The sequence below is a fragment of the Triturus cristatus genome, chromosome 10 (assembly GCF_964204655.1).
Source record: "Triturus cristatus chromosome 10, aTriCri1.1, whole genome shotgun sequence".
NCBI classification, from domain to species: Eukaryota; Metazoa; Chordata; class Amphibia; order Caudata; family Salamandridae; genus Triturus; species Triturus cristatus.
In genome coordinates, this window is record NC_140593.1 from 274,954,368 (window position 1) to 274,972,632 (window position 18,265).

At 46.5% G+C, this 18,265-nt stretch overlaps 1 protein-coding gene across 3 annotated transcripts in view; it reads right to left on the bottom strand.

Moving 5' to 3' along the window:
• The window catches only part of GATAD1 (GATA zinc finger domain containing 1), a 154,350-nt gene extending 136,314 nt beyond the window's left edge, over positions 1–18,036 (bottom strand). For 2 of the 3 annotated variants that reach the window (XR_014970052.1, XM_085631067.1), the window contains exon 1: positions 17,899–18,036. Coding sequence is in view for 1 of the 3 variants with exons in the window: in XM_085631067.1 (XP_085487193.1) it covers positions 17,899–17,925 (27 nt within the window). In the remaining 2 variants the exon portion in view is untranslated. The remainder of the gene's footprint in view (positions 1–17,898) is intronic. The other variant, XM_085631068.1, reaches the window with a different exon arrangement.
• Between the last annotated feature and the right edge of the window lie 229 nt (positions 18,037–18,265).

Genomic DNA, 18,265 nt, shown 5'->3' on the forward strand with positions numbered 1-18,265 from the left:
TTCTCCTCGAGGAAGCGGGTCAGTTGCCTATCTTCTCGATGACTTTCGCCAGGAACGGAAGCAGGGAGATGGGCCGGAAGTTCTTGAGGTCCTTTGGGTCCGCCTTGGGTTTCTTGAGTAGGGCGTTGATCTCTGCGTGTTTCCAGCTCTCCAGGAAGGGTGGCAGTGTCGAAGAAGCTGTTGGCGATCTTTCGGAGTTGGGGTGCGGTGATGGGAGCTTGCTTTGTTGAAAACGTGGTGAGGGCAGGGGTCCAAGTGGTGAGCCGGAGAGGATGATCTTCATGATTTTGATGGTGTTCTCGTTGTTGACGTGGTCCCAGCAGAGCAGGAGGCCGGTGTGGCTGGAGGGCGGTGATTGTGGGTTGTCGGTGGCTGTCGGAGGTGGGGGTCTGGGTGTTGAAGCTGTTGTGGATGCCTGCCATCTTGCGGTGGAAGAAGGTGGCTAGGGAGTTGCAGAGGTCTTGCGCCGGTGGGATGTCGTTGGAGCTGGGGTTGGCGAGTTCCTTCACGATGTTGAAGAGCTCTTTGCTGTTGTGCGCGTTGTTGTTGATGCGTTCCTTGAAGGAGGTCCTTTTGGTGGTTCGAATGAGTTGGTGGTTCTTGCGGCTGGCGTTCTTGTCCAGTGCCTATTTGTGGCGCCACTTCTTCTCGAGTCTTCGGCGATTCTGTTTGGATTCCTGGTGGTCGGTGGTGAACCAGATGGCCCTTCTGTCGGTGCGCCTGTTTGAGGGTTTCTTGATCGGGGCAAAAGTGTTGCCGCAGTCGTCGATCCATTGTCTGAAGTTGCGGGCGGCTGTGTTGGTGTCGGTGAGGTTGGTGGGTCTCGGGCAAGGGTGGTGATTAGCTGGTCTTTGGTGACCTTGTTCCAGCTGCTGTGGGGGATTCATTGCAGGTGGTTGTGCGCGATGCGTTTCTCTAAGGAGAAGTGGACACAGCGGTGGTCGGTCCAGTGGAGTTCGGTGGTGTGGCTGAAGGTGACGTGGTTGCTTGCGGAGAAGATGGGGTCAAGCGTGTGTCGTGACGAGCTGTTTGAGTCCGAGGTTGTCGGCAGGGTGGTGAAGTTGCTGTTGTTGGCGTTCGAGGTGGAAGTTCATGGAATGCTAGGGCATGTGTGCTGACGATGTCTGTGATGGCGTCGCTGAACAGTGCCCAGGGTCCGGGGGGGGGGGGGGGGGGGGGGGTTGGAGACTAGGGTTCCTCTGAGTGAACCTATATCTCAGTAAGGGGTGCATGCACCACCTTACCCAGGCTGCAGAAGCAGCCTTTAGTGTCATTTTGGAGGGCTTCCCGGGAGTGGCATAATACATGCTGCAGCCCCTGGTAGGCCTCTAGGGTACCTATGCTCTGGGTACACACTATACCATATACTAGGGACTTATAAGGGCACCACAGAATCCAATCTGTGGTGTACCTAAGGTACATGGAATCAATTTATAAGAGAAAGCAGATAGGCTGGGGACCTGAATAGCAGGTTCCCAGCCGAACTAAGTCAAAAACCATCAAAACACCAGAAAAAAAGTGGAGGGCAAAAATGTAGTCCGATTCCACCTTCCTACAATAACGATAAGGAGTACATTGTCACACATCACTCTTTTCTTGCAGGTCACCACTTGTCACGCTGGATGATGTAATTGTCTTGCATTTTAATATTATGCCGTTTTTCTTCCAGATAACGATGGCAGATACCTATTTAGGTATTGTATAAAATGCAGTGAAAATTCACATGCGCTACACATAACCATTCATTAGCACGAACACATATCGAAGATAGGTTTAGTGAATCACGCACCACGTTAGTGAGTGAGTGTAGGAGGGATCCTTTTGGTGCTGCAGAAGCGGGGAGGGCTTCGAAACACGTTGACAGACATAGGAGGCACGGCTCATTGAGGCAACATACCTCCTTCCCCATATTTTAATAATACCAGCTCAAAGGTATATTAAAGTTTTTTGACCAACGAGCCAGGTATTTTTTTTCATTCACTCCTGACCCTTCCACTCACACTCCTACACAACACATAGTCGTCTCATAACAACAGTGCTCCCGCGTAGCCGTAGGTCGTAGCACGCCCCGTCCCGTAGAGGGGCGGGAAGACCCTATGATGAAGCATGACACCAAAGGCCCTTTTGGTGTGTGAGGGGTATTTAAACAAACTATGTGTTTTTCCCACCATTGTAGGAAACACATTTAATCTGGGAGGACATGCCTTTTAAGTCTATCTGAGGGGGGGATCTTTCTGTTTTGTATCTATAGACCAAAGGAGGACGTATCCACCTCCACTGATTGTGTCGAGCAGAACCTCTTTGCTCCCTCTTTGTGTTTTTTGTTTAATAGACAGCGTGCAGCTGTGGGAGTTTTCCAGAATTTCTGGTTTCGGTACTTTATTCAGAGTACCTAGAATCCCAAAGGGTCAGTCGGCCATTGGCATTTCCAGGGAAACATCCTTTACCACGCAACCATTACAACGCGGTATGGTTACATCGTGGTTTTAACAACGCAAGTCGTTACACCGACTTGCACTGGAGGGCGCTGTAGGATAAGGAATAGTGTGAATTATTTTCCAACACCTTCCCTACTGTACGTAGACTGGAGTTGGAATAGTAATTCACACTATTCCTATGTCCAGCGCCCTCCAACGCAAGTCGATGCAACGACTTGCGTTGTTAAAACTGCGATGTAACATACCGCGTTGTAATGGTACGCGTTGTTACATCATACATCCGCATTTCCAGCATACACAACTGATCACTAGCACACACATATATCTAATATATCAAACACACTGTCAGTGCTACAAGCATAACAACACCTCAATATGGTGGAAAACACTGGCCTCACCTTCGCTGAGGAAGAGGTAGACAGGATCCTAGCAGCCATCAACCCTTTTGAGGGGTTGAGCAGCACAGAACAAGGCCCCAACAATGCAGACTGGGATGAACAGGCCAATCTAAGGAGGACGCAGATAAAAACAGCTCTGCAAGGACTACTAATGACCGAGTACCACAGGGTTTGATTATCCGAAATGAACCATACATTTTCCAACATCACAAAGTATTAAAACGAGACTGGTCACTGATATCGTGGCATTGTACCCAAGATGGCCACGAGGCTCACCCAAGAGCTCAAAATCGAGATCCAATAATTGGAGGTGCAACTCAAGACTTACATACCTCCAAACGTCCTTAAAAAACGCCTAGAAGAACTTAACCAAGAGATAACGGATTTCGAAATTACACTGAAGCAGAGCAATTATAATAAACTGAAAAAAGACACTGCACGCTTTAGTCATTAACGGGTATACCCATATACACGGGATGATTATACATCAAACAAGCATTGAAAATGCAATAGGGCTCACCTTTGATTAAGTTAAAGTCATTTGCTTTGCTAATGGTATTGTATAGCAAAGCAAATAGCTTTAACTTAATAGAATGCGAGACATATTGCATTTGTAATGCTTGTTCAAACAGGGAACCCTCCGTGAGAGCCTCACTTGAAAGAGAGCAGTCAACAGACGTGTGTGATTTCTTGACTACAGGTGGCGGTAAGTGGTCGATAATAGCGCCGGATGTTTATCTTTTTTTGTGACCTAAAAATGAATGCTAAATAATTCTAGTTAGGATCCCGTTGGTATTTAGGGCGTGAGGGTCTTATTTGCACATGCATGGAAAGCGGCTGAATAACCTGTGTGACGTCTTCCACCTCCATGCCATTTTTGAGCAAACAGCGCTTTCTGGGACTCGCAGTTCTGTTTTGGTTTTCACTGCAAACATAAGTTTATAAATCCAGCAATGAAAGTGCTCTTGCGTAAATAAACATCAAATGCTGGTTAAGGGCTCACCCGTATCATGGCGTCACTTCTCACCTTGACTGGCAATGGCGCTCCGGTAGGCGGAAGCAGTATGTTTGTCTGATGAGAAACGGGAGAGTGAGGAGGCGGGACCATTGTCAAGAATAGAGTGGGAACCTCCTCTTATCACCTCGCTCCACGAGATTCAGCATTATGTAGTACGTTATAAATTACTGACATTTCTCAATGCATGTTCTGTATTAAATTGGTAGGCACTTAGACAAGTAAGAACAGACATTGCTTTGGACAGCTAAGATAGACGTGTAATCACTATCAAGTAAGGGGCAGAGAGCAAATCGGTGAAACTGTTATAAAGCTAGAAAAGTTCTCCTTTATTTTGAGTAGTAGTCTAGAGAAATTTGTAAGGACAGCTTACGTCAGGCCGAGACCTAAAAATATATATATTTTTTTTTTTAAAGAGTCAACGGCTGGCCAACTTGACAAGGTCAGACCTATTGACTTTTCTAATGTATGAAAGGTAGTGTTTGATTTCCTTTCTATGCGAAAGTAAGATCCAGAGGTCACGTCATCAGTTGTTGCTTTTTTAATGCTAATGCCCACAAACACAGAAATACACAAATGTGCACTTGTGCATGCCTGTGTTTGCAGCTTGCAACATTAAAGCCAAGCTATTGGCTTTACCAATCTATATAACCATTGTAAAACTTAACCATCGCTGCAAATTTTAAAAAACGATTGTGGAGGTTAATCTCAGCAACTTTACACAACCCTAGGTTGAAATGCACTTTTCACGGCAGATTTGTGGGTCAGATCTAAAAACAACCCCCTCCGCTGCACTGAACCTCTCACCAAAGTCCACGGTTTCAGCCCTGCAGTTTACACAACCCTAGGTTGAAATGCACTTTTCACGGCAGATTTGTGGATCAAATCTAAAAACAACCCCCTCCGCTGTACTGAACCTCTCACCAAAGTCCACGGTTTCAGCCCTGCAGCTGTACTATGGGGTTGCCCAGGAGGCCCCCCTGCCCTGCCGAGGTAGTCCCCAGGAGAGGGTAACCAGACATCTCGGATTTCCTGAGACAGTCCCAGTTTTCAGAGGACTGTCCCGGTGTCCCGACGCTTTCCTTAATTTTAAATACATGACCCCGTTTTTGGGGCAAAGGTCAAGTCATCCTGCAGAAGAGAATTAAAAGGTATATTCTTGTTAAGTAATTTATCTGTTTCGGGCAACGCAGGAGGAGGTGGGGGCATGCAGCAGCAGCAGAGGGGAGACAAGGAGGAGGATCGGGGGGGGGGGGGGCTCAGAGTAGAGGTCCTGTCATGAGCTAATGTTATATAAGTGTAACCTGTACATGTGTGGATTAATACGCACGCGCACACACTTACAAGGCCACATAAAAATCAGGCTAAAGGCTTTAAACCTAGTTTTAACTCTGTCCTCTATCGGTTTTTGCTTCTCAAAATCTGGACACCCTGCCCTGGGACCCCCACCGAACACACTTCACTTGGGGTCTGAGCCGCAGCAAAGTGCTCACTACGCCACTGAAGTCAAGCTATCCTGGCTGATGACGGCTGATAGCCAGAAACCGGTCCTAGGATGCTTGATTCCGGTCCAGGGAAGACATGGCTTGGCAGTTCGGGCTGGACTGTTCCCATGAGGCACAGGGTCAAGACTGATTTGCATATGGCCATGTCTAAACTGGGGTGGTGTAGTGGGCAAAAGAACGATGGATTTAACCCAGATCTCTTGACTGGGGGAGAATGTCTGCATTGTCAGCATTCCGTCCATCATTTGTTTGTTGTATCGCTGCGCAGGGCAGCACATCTCGTGTCTTGGTGGATCACAACACGGTGATCCGGCAGCAGGCCGGACAGTGCCCTAAATCACGGATCCATAAAAATACCTCGAACAGCAGGGGCAGGCCGAAGCGACTGCGCCTATCCTAGCATGAACTGAGTGGAAACGAGGCCCCAAAACCCTAATCCCCCTCAACACCCCTCCCCCCACCTTTCCCGAATCAGCTGAGCAGCTGCTGTCAGTGCGTTATGCACAGTGTATTTGTGTAGCGCCTAAAGGAGGCTGCTGTCAGTGAGACACGCACTGCGTATTTGTGTAGCGCCTAAAGGCGGCTGCTGTCAGTGCGACACGCACGGCCAGTTTATGTAGCACCTAAGGGTGGCAGCTGTCAGTGAGACACGCAGGGCGTGTTTATGTGGAGCCTAAGGGTGGCAGCTGTCGGTGCGATACGCACGGCTGGTTTATGTAGTGCCTAAGGGTGGCAGCTGTCAGTGAGACACGCACGGCGTGTTTATGTAGCGCCTAAGGGTGGCAGCTGTCAGCGAGACACGCACAGCCTGTTTATGTAGCGCCTAAGGGCGGCTGCTGTCAGTGCGTCACCCACGGCCTGCTTATGTAGCGCCTAAGGGCGGCAGCTGTCAGTGAGATACGCATGTTTTTATGTAGTGCCTTATAACGCCGGTTCACAAGGATAAACGGTTCGAGTTGGCCACGCTGGGGCCTGAACTATCCCCAGCAGCTGCGGGCAGTGAGTTAAGCCTCTCGAGGGAGGCCCTGTCACTGGGTGTTTGCTGCGGAAGCTACCAAGACCAGAGGCAAGAACTTTCTCAAAACAGCGCCTTGGTGCGCACCAGGGGTAGCGCCGTGCTGTGTGAATGCTGGCTACAGTGTGCGGGCCACTTGGTGGTTGTTCAGCAGGGCAGCTTGACATATGCACAGGGGATACATCTTTGCACTGGGTGGGGGGGCAATCTCTTTACATGTATGTACCTGGACGCCCGTTTTAAGTACCCCCTGGCGAGCACATCAGGTGTATATCAAAGTGAAAGGTGGAGTTGGCCAAGATCGCCGTTTATTAGACGACGGATAAAAGGCGACCTCAAGATTCAGAGCCCGTGGCGCCTAGAAGGTCCTTCCAGTTCCACCCTCCCGCCCCCCCCCCTCCCCCTCCCCCCCTGTAGGCACTGGCCTGATGCATACGTGCTCCCCGGGCGGAAGTCCTAGAGCCGGTCACAGGAGTAGCAGCCTTGAAGCTCCCCCAGCCTGGGTGCGACCATGCAGAGAACCTCGGCTGGTCGACTGGATGGGAACGTGTAGGAGGAACTGCTACCTAGGTGGGTACTGCACGTCACAGCAATGTGCGCTGGATGGAGAGCCGGGAGTAGAACCCTCCTGGTAACAACACAGAGCAAGGTAAAACAAGCGGCCGTGAAAGTGAAAGCGATCGCAACAAAATGGCGTGGGACTGTCCACAGTCCCTACGGACACGCGCATGCTGTTTGCTGTGGACAAATGGCGAGAGGAGCCATCTTTGTCCATGCAGACGCGTGCATGTAAGCCTTTGGGAGAATGGATTGCAAAAGGCACTCGTATGGCAAGAGCAACGCATGGGCTGCTATCGCCAGGCGAGACCTAAAAACCAAAACCAAGACCAGAGTTCGGATGGTGAAACATCAGACACAGGATCGGACTATTCCAACACCAGCAGAGGAAGCGGCCGGACAATACCAGGGCCCACTCAACCCAAGAAGGAGGGGGGTGGAGTAATTACCAAGGACCACCATCTTTTCCACCATACCCTTATGGTCCTCCGTCTATGGGGGGGGACCATATCAACACTGGGTACCCCCAGCAGGAGTACGATTACAATTATTATGGTCTCTGCCTTTTTTAGGGGCACGCCAGGGACCACGGAGAGGCAGGAACCGGAGAGGTAACGATGTCCACTGGTCCACCCCAGAGGACGAGACACCACAAGTCTCAACGAGGAGCATGACTGGTGCGACGAACGCCCAACCATCGACCAGCAGGCGATAAACTTGGTGGTGAACTTGACGGACTACCATCTAACACAGACACAAGGATAAGTCCTAGAGAGAGGACTGGGATTTGTACCTATAAACTGGATAGACAAATTCAAAACATGTGCAGAGTTGAAAGAATTCATCAGCAAACTGAAATTAAAAGCCTTCTTCAAAGACAAAGAGAAACCAGAGGGAGAAGATAAGGATACAGGCCTGCGTGTCAAGTCGACCTTCGCCCCCCCCCCCCCCCCCCCTGAATTTCACACTCCCCGTGGAACTACTGGCATTTGAAAAAGCTGTGATGGAGGAAATGCAGAACATCTCTACACAAGAAAACACAACTTTCCAAAATACATCGAGGGGAAAAAAAGGAGGCAATACGCCAACTGTCACTAAATAGAAACATCGTCATAAAACCAGCTGACAAAGGCGGGGTGATTGTTATACAGTCAGCTACCGCCTACGATGACGAATGTATGAAACTCCTTGATGACCGCAGGAACTATGAGATCATCCGCGATGACCCCACAGAATCCATTAGAAGCCGAATAGCCACCATGGTAGAAGAGGCAGTGGCCCATAATTGGGTCTCTAAAAAAAAGAGGCGGAATTTCTTACAAAGAAGTCCCCAAGAGTCCCTTACTTTTACACCATACCCAAGATTCACAAGAATCTTGGGCAACCACCAGGAATCCAGATTGTCTCTGGGATAGATTTCATTCTAGAACCTCTGTCTAAATTCGCAGATGTGTTTCTCAGTCGTCTGGTCCAAGCCACAGGAACCTACTTGACAGACACCAAGACTGTTCTGCAACTACTCCAGGATGTTGAGTTTGACCCCGAGAAGAACTTCCTCATCGGACTCGATGTGGAGAGCCTGCATACGAGCCTCCCACATGATGAGACACTGACCATTATTGAGGAAGTATTATTCTCTACCAAATGGGAATATCAAACACCACGAAGTGTGGTGATGTAGTGCGTATCGTTAGCACTCACGAAGAATTACTTCATGTATGAGGACACCTTCTACCAACAGAAACACGGGACCAGCATGGGGAGCACTTTTGCTCCCAGCATAGCTGGTCTCTATGTGTACCATCTAGAGACAAAGAAAATCCTGAATGCCAGCAACCCCTTCTTCCGTCATATAAAAACTTGGAAACGGTACATCGATGATGTCCTAGTGATATGGGATGGGGACATCCAGTCTACGGAAGCCTTCATGAATTGGCTAAATCAGCAGAACAATTTTCTAAAATCCACGAGCACAACCTCACGAGACAACCTGTTTTTTTTGGACCTCAACATATATCCAGATGAAGGGACGCTGAAAATAACGACACATTTTAAAGCAACAGCAAAGAACTGCTTACTTCTATATAACAGCTTTCATCCATGCCATCTCAGGGAGAATCTTCCCTACGGACAATTCCTCCGCAGAAATTGTACAGAACTACGGGATTTCAGGAGCCAGGCATCTGACCTGCAAACTAAACTTTTGAAATGAAATTACCCCAAAAGAGTCATCGACAAGGCTATGAAGATGGCAAGAAACAATAACAGGGACTCCCTGTTGGAGGACAGGGTTACCGTTGAGCAGGAAGAGAGACCCATCTGTGTAACCACGTTTAACACACATTCAAACCAGATTACGAAAATTGTTAACCAGCACTGGAGACTCCTCCACTGCTGCCAACTGAACATCCCTGAACCCATGTTCGCACACAGGAGAGGAAGAAATTTGAAGGACATGCTCGTCCACACTAGACCCAGGATAACTCCGCCACCAGTGCAGGGTCATCACCCGTGTGGCAACTGCAGTACATGCCACTTAACCTGCAGGAGCAAGCTCATAAAATTCTGAAATGGTAGCGAGTGGGAACAAAGAGGTTTTACGAATTGCAACAGCAAGAATGTTGTGTATATGATCACCTGCCCGTGTGGCCTGGAGTACATAGGAATGACCACCAGACCCATCAAGGTTTGCATTGGGGAGCACAGGAGCAACATTCGTTGCGGGAGAAGACCAACCAAGATGTCGACCCACTACCTGACCAGCAAACACGGGGTGGAGGACTTGAAATGGACCGCAATTGACAACTGGATGGCGAGAGCGGCCTTTTCGAAAAAGAACAGCGGTGGGTGTTCTGCCTTGGAACACACACCAATGGGCTCAATGACGATATAACATGGAACCAGTTCTCCTCAGGAAACTACCTGTCCCTAGTTTATATATGTACCTACACTGCCATGTACACTAAAATATAACCTAGAGGTTTTCCATTTTTTCTTCCTCTTGTGACCTACCTGACCACCTCGTTCTGGAAAAACACAAGAGCTGTGTTGTAGGCCGTTGGGAACTATACAACCCCCCCGGCATAAATAACTGCCCCCAGGGTACCCAACCCCTGGCATCAGTAACTGCCCCCTGGCACCAATAGTTATGGCACGAGGGTCTTGATAGAACACGCACAATCAACACAGTGCACACCCACACCTTGCTGATTATAAATGAGGCCTGTGCAAGATACATGTCTTCATTTTTTGCTGATCATGCGACTGGAGTAAATAACCCTGTCATCTAATAAAGCACGGGACCTCTGTCAAGTATACTAACACTTCCCTTTGGAACCATATCTGTATCTTGATAGATCTACTTTTTAAGTTTTTTGACACTTGAGGGTGTAAGGCCAATGATGCACCAACTCCGATTCAGGTAACCATGTGCCGTCTATACTTTGTTAAGTCTGGCATAACCGATTTCCTTTATTTCAGCATTATACACAATTCAGGTTGGCAGTCTAGTCTCAATCAAGCACGGCGTCAACCTCACTTTGTATCACTTCCGGGTCATTACTGGGATGCGCAATGTGACGGCAGAGGTTGGCGCAGTAGCGTACAGCGACCCAGAGGTTGGCGCATTTGTGTACAACGACCAAGGGGATTCTGGGATACCTTCCGGTTGGGACAGGTAACACCTTTCGCCCGTAATCACCAGCGGGAACAACAATTAATGGTCCTACTTAAGGACCCCCAACTCAGCTCCATTGTTCAGCGGAGCCGCGGGGAGGCCAGACACGTCAGGGCAGTGTCCCAGGAGCAGTGAGTACGGCATAGCCGGGGAGCAATCTTGATATCGATTAGGTCTCTGACCGACACTTCCACTTTAAAACAAATTGCCTATTCGTCTTTCCTACTCTCTAGATTGCAACTACAGGCACCCCTCCCACCTGCAACAGGCTCATGGGGCAATATTTTACGACCAAGTAGGTTGACATTTTTGATTCCTAGACATTTTTCTCCCGCAGAAGCTTGACATACAGGGATATCTAGTATGTGTAGTAATACGAGTACTCGTTGGACTAAATGGATCAAGTCTGTTAATATAGTGTGTGTGCTTTATGTTCTATGTGTGTTTGTCTCTGTAACTGTAATTTTTTCCTTTTTTAACAGCAGGACACATCATCATTTTTCACTACGATTAACGATAAGGAGTACATTGCCACACATCACTCTTTTCTTGCAGGTCACCACTTGTCACGATGGATGATGTAATTGTCTTGCATTTTAATATTATGCCGTTTTTCTTCCAGATAACGATGTCAGATACCTATTTAGGTATTGTATATAATGCAGTGAAAATTCACATGCGCTACACATAACCATTCATTTGCACGAACACATATCGCAGATAAGTTTAGTGAATCACGCTCCACATTAAGCGAGTGTAGGAGGGATCCTTTTGGTCCTGAAGAAGCAGCCAGGAGAGTGCTTCGAAACAGGTTGACAGACGTAGGAGGCACGGCTCATTGAGGCAACATACCTCCTTCCCCATATTTTAATAATACCAGCTCAAAAGATATATTAAAGCTTTATTGACCAACGAGCCAGGTATATTTTAAACTTCACCTTTCCATTCACTCCTGACCCTTCAACTCACACTCCTACAAGACACATAGTCGTCTCACAACAACAGTGCTCCCGCGTAGCCGTAGGTCGTAGCACGCCCCGTCCCGCAGAGGGGCGGGAAGACCCCTATGATGAAGCATGACACCAAGGGCCCTTTTCGTGTGTGAGGGGTATTTAAACAAACTATGTGTTTTTCCCACCATTGTAGGAAACACGTTTAATCTGGGAGGACAAGGTTTTTAAGTCTGAGGGTGGATCTTTCTGTTTTGTATCTATAGACCAAAGGAGGACGTATCCACCTCCACTGCTCGTGTCGAGCAGTACCGCTTTACTCCCCTCTTTGTTTAGTTTTTTTTTTTAATCAAAGAATCAGCTACCGATTATCGCAACTAGATGCAATAAATTAACAACTGGATGCGTGCAACTGCTTAAAACTAAATTCCGACAAAACTGAAGTACGACTACTGGGAAACAATGTCTCCTTCTGGTCCCTTGACTGGTGGCCAGTTAATCTTGGTTCGGTCCCGACCCCAGTAACAAAGGTGAAGAATCTGGGTGTGACATTTGATAATCATCTCTTTCGACAAACAGGTAAATGCAATCACTTCTAGTGTCTTTTTACGCTAAAAATTCCGAGAAAGATTCTGCTTTTTATTCCATATTCGCTGAGGAAATTAGTACTAACCGCCCTTACCCTTTGCAAAATAGATTACTACAATGGTCTGTACAGAATCGAAATAACTAACATATCCACCACTTAAAATGTACTTGCCTGTTTCACTACACTAATTCAACACTAATCCTCTATGGGTCCCGGAGTAGCATGCCACTCGCCGAAAAGCGCTTTGACGCCTCGTCAGGGGTAGTAAGCACCATAAAAATGCAATTACAATACAATAATCTACAGAAACAGATCCTCAATAAGTTACAGACTCCGCAGGATTCGACAGCCTGTCTATTTGCTCAGAATACCCAGACACAATTCAGCCTCTAAGGCGTTACTGGAGCTCCACTGGCTGCTAATTAAGAAGAGACTAGACTATGGTGCTTTGCATCGCCTTTAAAGCCTTTTATGACAAAGAAATTCGTTAGATACATTCCTTCAAGGCAACTTTGGTCCTCTTCAGCAGGCAACCTCATAGTACCCAACTTTAAACATGTTTTCTGGGTGGATGGGGGGGGGGGGGGGGGGGGGAGAAGTTTTATTTATAACAAAACGGTGGGAAGCCTTACCTCTTCATTTAAAGACCTCTCCATCCCGGTCCGTTTTTAGAAAGAATCTAAAAAAACTCTGCTTTTTAACCTATTGTTCCCTAGCTGAGTTCATAGTCTTTATCCTTCCGTGTTAGGCTAGCACCAAGATGCCCTCGAGCAATCATGCACTTTATAAAATTTTAATTTATTTTCTCGATTTAATATTTAGCAGGTCCTTGATAGCTGAATAAATTAAGAACTGTTGGGGGGTCAGTGCTACAATGATTCTGCGTGAGAGCTATGATTTCTGCAGATCATTAAAATTCTTACTCAAGGTAAAAATAAAAAGAAAGGGATAGCCATGCCTGAGAGAAAAGGCTGCACTGTATTTCTTTTAACTGTTTCCTCCCTTGTAGGTGAGAGTGTTGAGTTATGACAATATAGCAGCACAACTAAGTTTAAAATCCATATTACAGAACACATAGGAGAGGTGATGCGTTTAAATCCCATTCTAACAGCCTTAGAACAGAAAGACCTTCCATGTTCATGGCAGAATAATGAACATTATTAGACTAATCTGCCACCATTTGTTTCTTTAGGATGTCTCACAAAGCAGTAGAGGAGGTAGGGTTAACTTAATAGCTCTGGATGCACAATAATAGAAATGCCACAAGAAACACACTAGTCATAATTTACTAAAAGTCTTCAAGCACTATATTAAAATCAGCAGTGCTGCGCTGCGCAAAGGGTAAAAAATGTGCAGTGTCATATTAACAGAAAGCTACGTGCTGATAATGTCATTATTGGCGCCTGCACCCACTGAGCTGTTTTACTGCCTTATATTAGGGTAGACGAGGGACTTTGGGGCCCACAAACGCAACTCATAATAACAACAAGCAGCTCCTCTGCAGAGCACCCAGCCACACACCAGCTCACCCATTGACACCTAGAGCGCAGAATGAATAACCTAATATGTGTTTCATTCAACTGGCTGGGCAAGTTACTGCATTCTGCCGAGCATGGAATCATACCACAATTTGTTGCCATAACAGACCGCTTTCCCCTCGACCAGGAGGAACCCATCCACCCACTCTACATTAAAGGACAGATTGACATGCTGCCGCTAAGCTTCATACACAGAGAGTGCTTCATGCCTCTGTCAGCTCCCAGGAAACAACCAGGAGAAAGTGTTGTAGCCTCCAGCAATCTAGTCAACCGCGTGAGAGACCAATATTTTAACACAAAAGCAAGACAACCCATTGTTAAACCAGCTTTTGGTTTACAAGATTTGTGTTATGAATATCTACAGGGGTGAAACACAAGTCCCTGCAGCCTGTAGTGAGCGCAAGGTGGCCACCACAGCTAAGCCTTACTACTCAGACACCCTATTGATTGACTGGGCAACGAGAGAACAGAAAAACACCTGGGCACAGTCGATGGAGCGGAAGGAGAGAACTACTCACGTAGCCCACCGCCGCCCCGAGTATCACTTTAGTTTTCACAAAGAAACAGCGATTGTGACGTCACCTGAATGTCACACAGGGTACGCCTACAACATTAAAGCGATCAGCAATAAACTAGACTTATTAAATCGTAGCAGCCATATTTAAAAGTTGAGGAATTTTTAGGGGCCTAATGTTGTATAAGATTTTTAAGAATGTCATCAAAATCCATTAACTTAATTCCTTGTACTGTTTCTACAAATGGAAAGCGTGGCAGATGTGAAGCGTGTGCCGCGCTCTTAAGAATGTCATCAAAAATACAGTTACTACAAATTGAACGTGCAACGGACGTGAAGCATGTGCCGTGCTGAGGAAGGGAGACAAGAAGAAAAGTAGTCCCCAAAGGAAAACAAACACCTAAAGTGTAAGGATATAATTCTTGGCCGGTGCTCCTTAGGAGGCAACCGGAAACAAAAAGGAGGGACAAAGAGGCAGGATTGCCCATTAGTAAGCAAGGATTTGTAAAGGACGCTGACAGAGACAAAGGAAAAGCAATGGGGAGAGTTCAACTCCCAAAGCATATACAACAGGTTGCTACGCAACATCGCAAGCGTTGTCTAGGCTCAACCTAAAAAGTGACTCTAAAAACCCAGACAACTGTGGGAGGATGAAATCCAAGAACAGATATCGTAAGTTGAGTGGAAGGAAGCATATGCTCAGATGTATAGGGTATTCTAGGATCACTAAATTTAAGCTGACTGACTTATTACCTGCATTGTTATACATGACTCTAAAAAAAAGATTCATCCTGAAAGATCGTCAAATTGGGACCTCCCTCTTCCCCCCGCCGTCTCCCCCATCCAGATGCCATGCTCATACATCTCACATGGCACTATGAAGCAGTCACAGGAGGTGTCAAGAAGAGGTGGTGGCAAAGCTGAGGAGGGTAACAGGCTTCAAGATAGTAGCCTCGCCTAAACAGTGCCTTGGGAATTGTGAAGAAAAAAAACAAAGAAGTGAAACATGCAATGTAAAGAGGGCGTAGCCTAACGGAAAGAGCGGTTGACCTCAAAGCTGGGGAACTGGGTTTGAGTCTTGGCTGGGAAGCTCAACATCCTGTGATTCTGGGCACATCCCCTAATCTCCCCGTGCCTAACAAAACAAGCATTGGCATAGCCAATAGGTCTCGCTTTTGGTACCTTATAAGTATTTAGTTATGCAGCACAATATCCTTGGTGCAACAACATCAACTATTGCATGGCTAAACACTTATAAGGTCCCAAAGGCAAGACCTATTGGCTATGCCAATGCTTGTTTAGAAAAGCAACAGAGCGGAGGACCAAAAATGGGTACAGAAGTTGGGACAGATGTGAAATCTACACTCCTGAAAAGAGAACAAAGGTCGGTGTACAGACATAAAAGTAACCGAATAGGGTTGAATGATATACCCTGGCATCAGCTCAAAAGCATATAAAGAAGGCTGGTTGATGATCCTAGGAGCAGGACTCTGCAACATTGAAATGTACTGGATGGGACTAAAGTATGACTGGAAAAAGAAGGTCAGTCTAATAGATAATAGGCAGCAACAACATTTCTTTTAAAATTCAAAATGAGATCCGAAAGAACGACAGACGGGAACTGGCACCTAAGTGGGAACACGTACAGTAAGAATGGTCCAGTGTCAAGACTACGACACGAGAATTCCAAGATGGGGGCAGGGGTTAGCTAAAAGATAGCAGCATCAGCACTCTAGACCCCATGGAGTCACGGGACACACAACGTGACGTAGAGAGACGGAATAGAGCAGAGATATAATGACGTCCACAGAAGCCGCCTGTACACAGCAGAGGGTAGCGAGTGGCAAAAAGCTAATGACACTCCCATGAAGTAGTAAGTGTGTGAAAGGGGTGTCGGAAACAGTGAGCGGTACAGAGCGCTGGGTTGACCCACGTCTAAACAAAAATGGGAGAACAGGAGTGGATTGAATGCCCAAAATATAATGATCTCCGTTACGAAGCTCACCACTTGCAAAGAGAGGTACGAGCAAGGAATGAGACAAAGCATGCAACTCGCTAGTGGCTGGCATGGTGACAGTGAGGAATGTCTATGGGAGTACAATCCCAGACATTTGTTTGTATGGATGGCAAGGGGAAGCACTTACGTACGAATGAGAGGAAATGCATATCTTGCAGACGGTTTGCACTACGATATGAGGGTAATGCTTTAGCAATGGAAGTGTGTGCTCACCTATTAATTACAAAGGTCAAGTTTAACTCTGGGAATCTAATATCCGAACGCAGACGCCTCTCCGAGAAATAATGGCACAACATGTATATAGGCACAAAATGAAAAAGCATTGGCCGCGCGACCGTAAAAGTAACGCAGCCGTGAAAGTGATCGCAGGGAGGCGCTCTGTGGTGGGGGAGGGGGTGGAGCGAGGCGCTCTGTAAAGGTGCCGCGAGGAATGCCAGATGGTGGCTGTGTGCGTGCTCGCGCACGTAACCACAAGCTCGAGGACAGCAAAAGCGTGTGGTCGGACTTTTAAAAGCCCACTTACTAAATGTCTCGCCAGAGCAACGCACGCGCAGGCTCAGGCAAGAACTAAAAAATGAACGTGTCCGTCTGTAACACAACTGGTACTGATGTAAAGCGCTCTGATACGTTCAGGTCTAGTTTGCACTATATAAAACTCCCTAAAAAAACATTCGGAATGCTGGGACTAGCATTACTGAAGGGACGCTATTGGCTGGCTTTGCCCACAGGGACTCAAGTAGACGGATTGGCCAAGAAGATGGCCTATAAGATTTCAAATTAACACAGACATTTGTACAATGTAAGCTCATTTGGACCCTCAGAATCTCCCCCCCAGACAGGTAGTAGGGAATGCCAATATAATCAAATCCTCCAGTTTTGGCAAGATAATGCTGGTTTTCCGCATGGTATCTTGAAGAATACAAAAAAGGCGGCAGTCAAGACTTTACTTCCTTCGGATTGGGCCGCTCTCCTTAGTTCTGCTCTATGGAACGTTTAACTGAAAACCAAAACTTCCCTTTCTCTCACGCATGCCAGCTAGATATTTAAAAAACACAAAATCAAGGTTTTCATGCCGTCACCAGTGAACGGCAAATCCTAGAAAAAGGTTATAAAATTAAGTTACACGAATTGCTAATAAATTACTAAATATTTATTTCAGTAGACATCAAATAGGTAAATCATTGATATGCTAAAGTATATTATACGTTCAGTATAAATCTAATGTGATGTAGTTAAAACATGATTTCAAGTACCAACCCCATGAAAAGTAGTCAGTATGAATGCCCACTTACACACGGATGCCGATAAGACACGCTCGTTTGTATGTAGTCTCAATAAAAAAAATACACACTACTCAAATGCATTATAATTGGCAATTATGTGGAAGACTTGGAGCATGCTATTGGATGGGAATTCTCCGATTTGTCAAGTAACCAAATCCACCGCAATATCTGAAGTTTTGCCCCTAGATTTCAAACGAAAGATAACAGTGTGGAGAACACATTTATTTTGTGTTTGCGGTAGATTTCATGAGCTGGGACCCTTGCTTTTTGCTCAGTATGCAGTTTATAAATGTAGCAAATCGGGCAAAAGTCGATTTTTTTTTTTATTCGTTTTAAAAAACACACAAGCTAGAGTGGTCTATAAACCATCATGCCTACGATAACGACCTGTACACTACTTACACGGACCGTCCGTGAACTGAGCCTCATTTCCGCAGCCGGTAGCAAATCTTTTAACGGATATCATTTGTCCATAATTTTAGTCCTTCCGGGTCACACGCCAACCAATCCCAAGGTTGAAGATATTCTGGGTATTTTCTGGGAGGGGGCGGTACTACCAAATTATAACTTGACTACGATTGGTGTATTAAGGGACACCCGAGCCAATCCCGATGTGCTTATCAGCTGTGACGTCAGTAGGTGCTTGACATGGAAGTACATTTTAAACAGGCACTGGCAAAGCGCGTAGGTTTTGCGCATGCATACAATCCAATAGACACGATTCAAACGAAAGACTCCCGATTTTTTCAGCCAAAAATGTCTATATTTC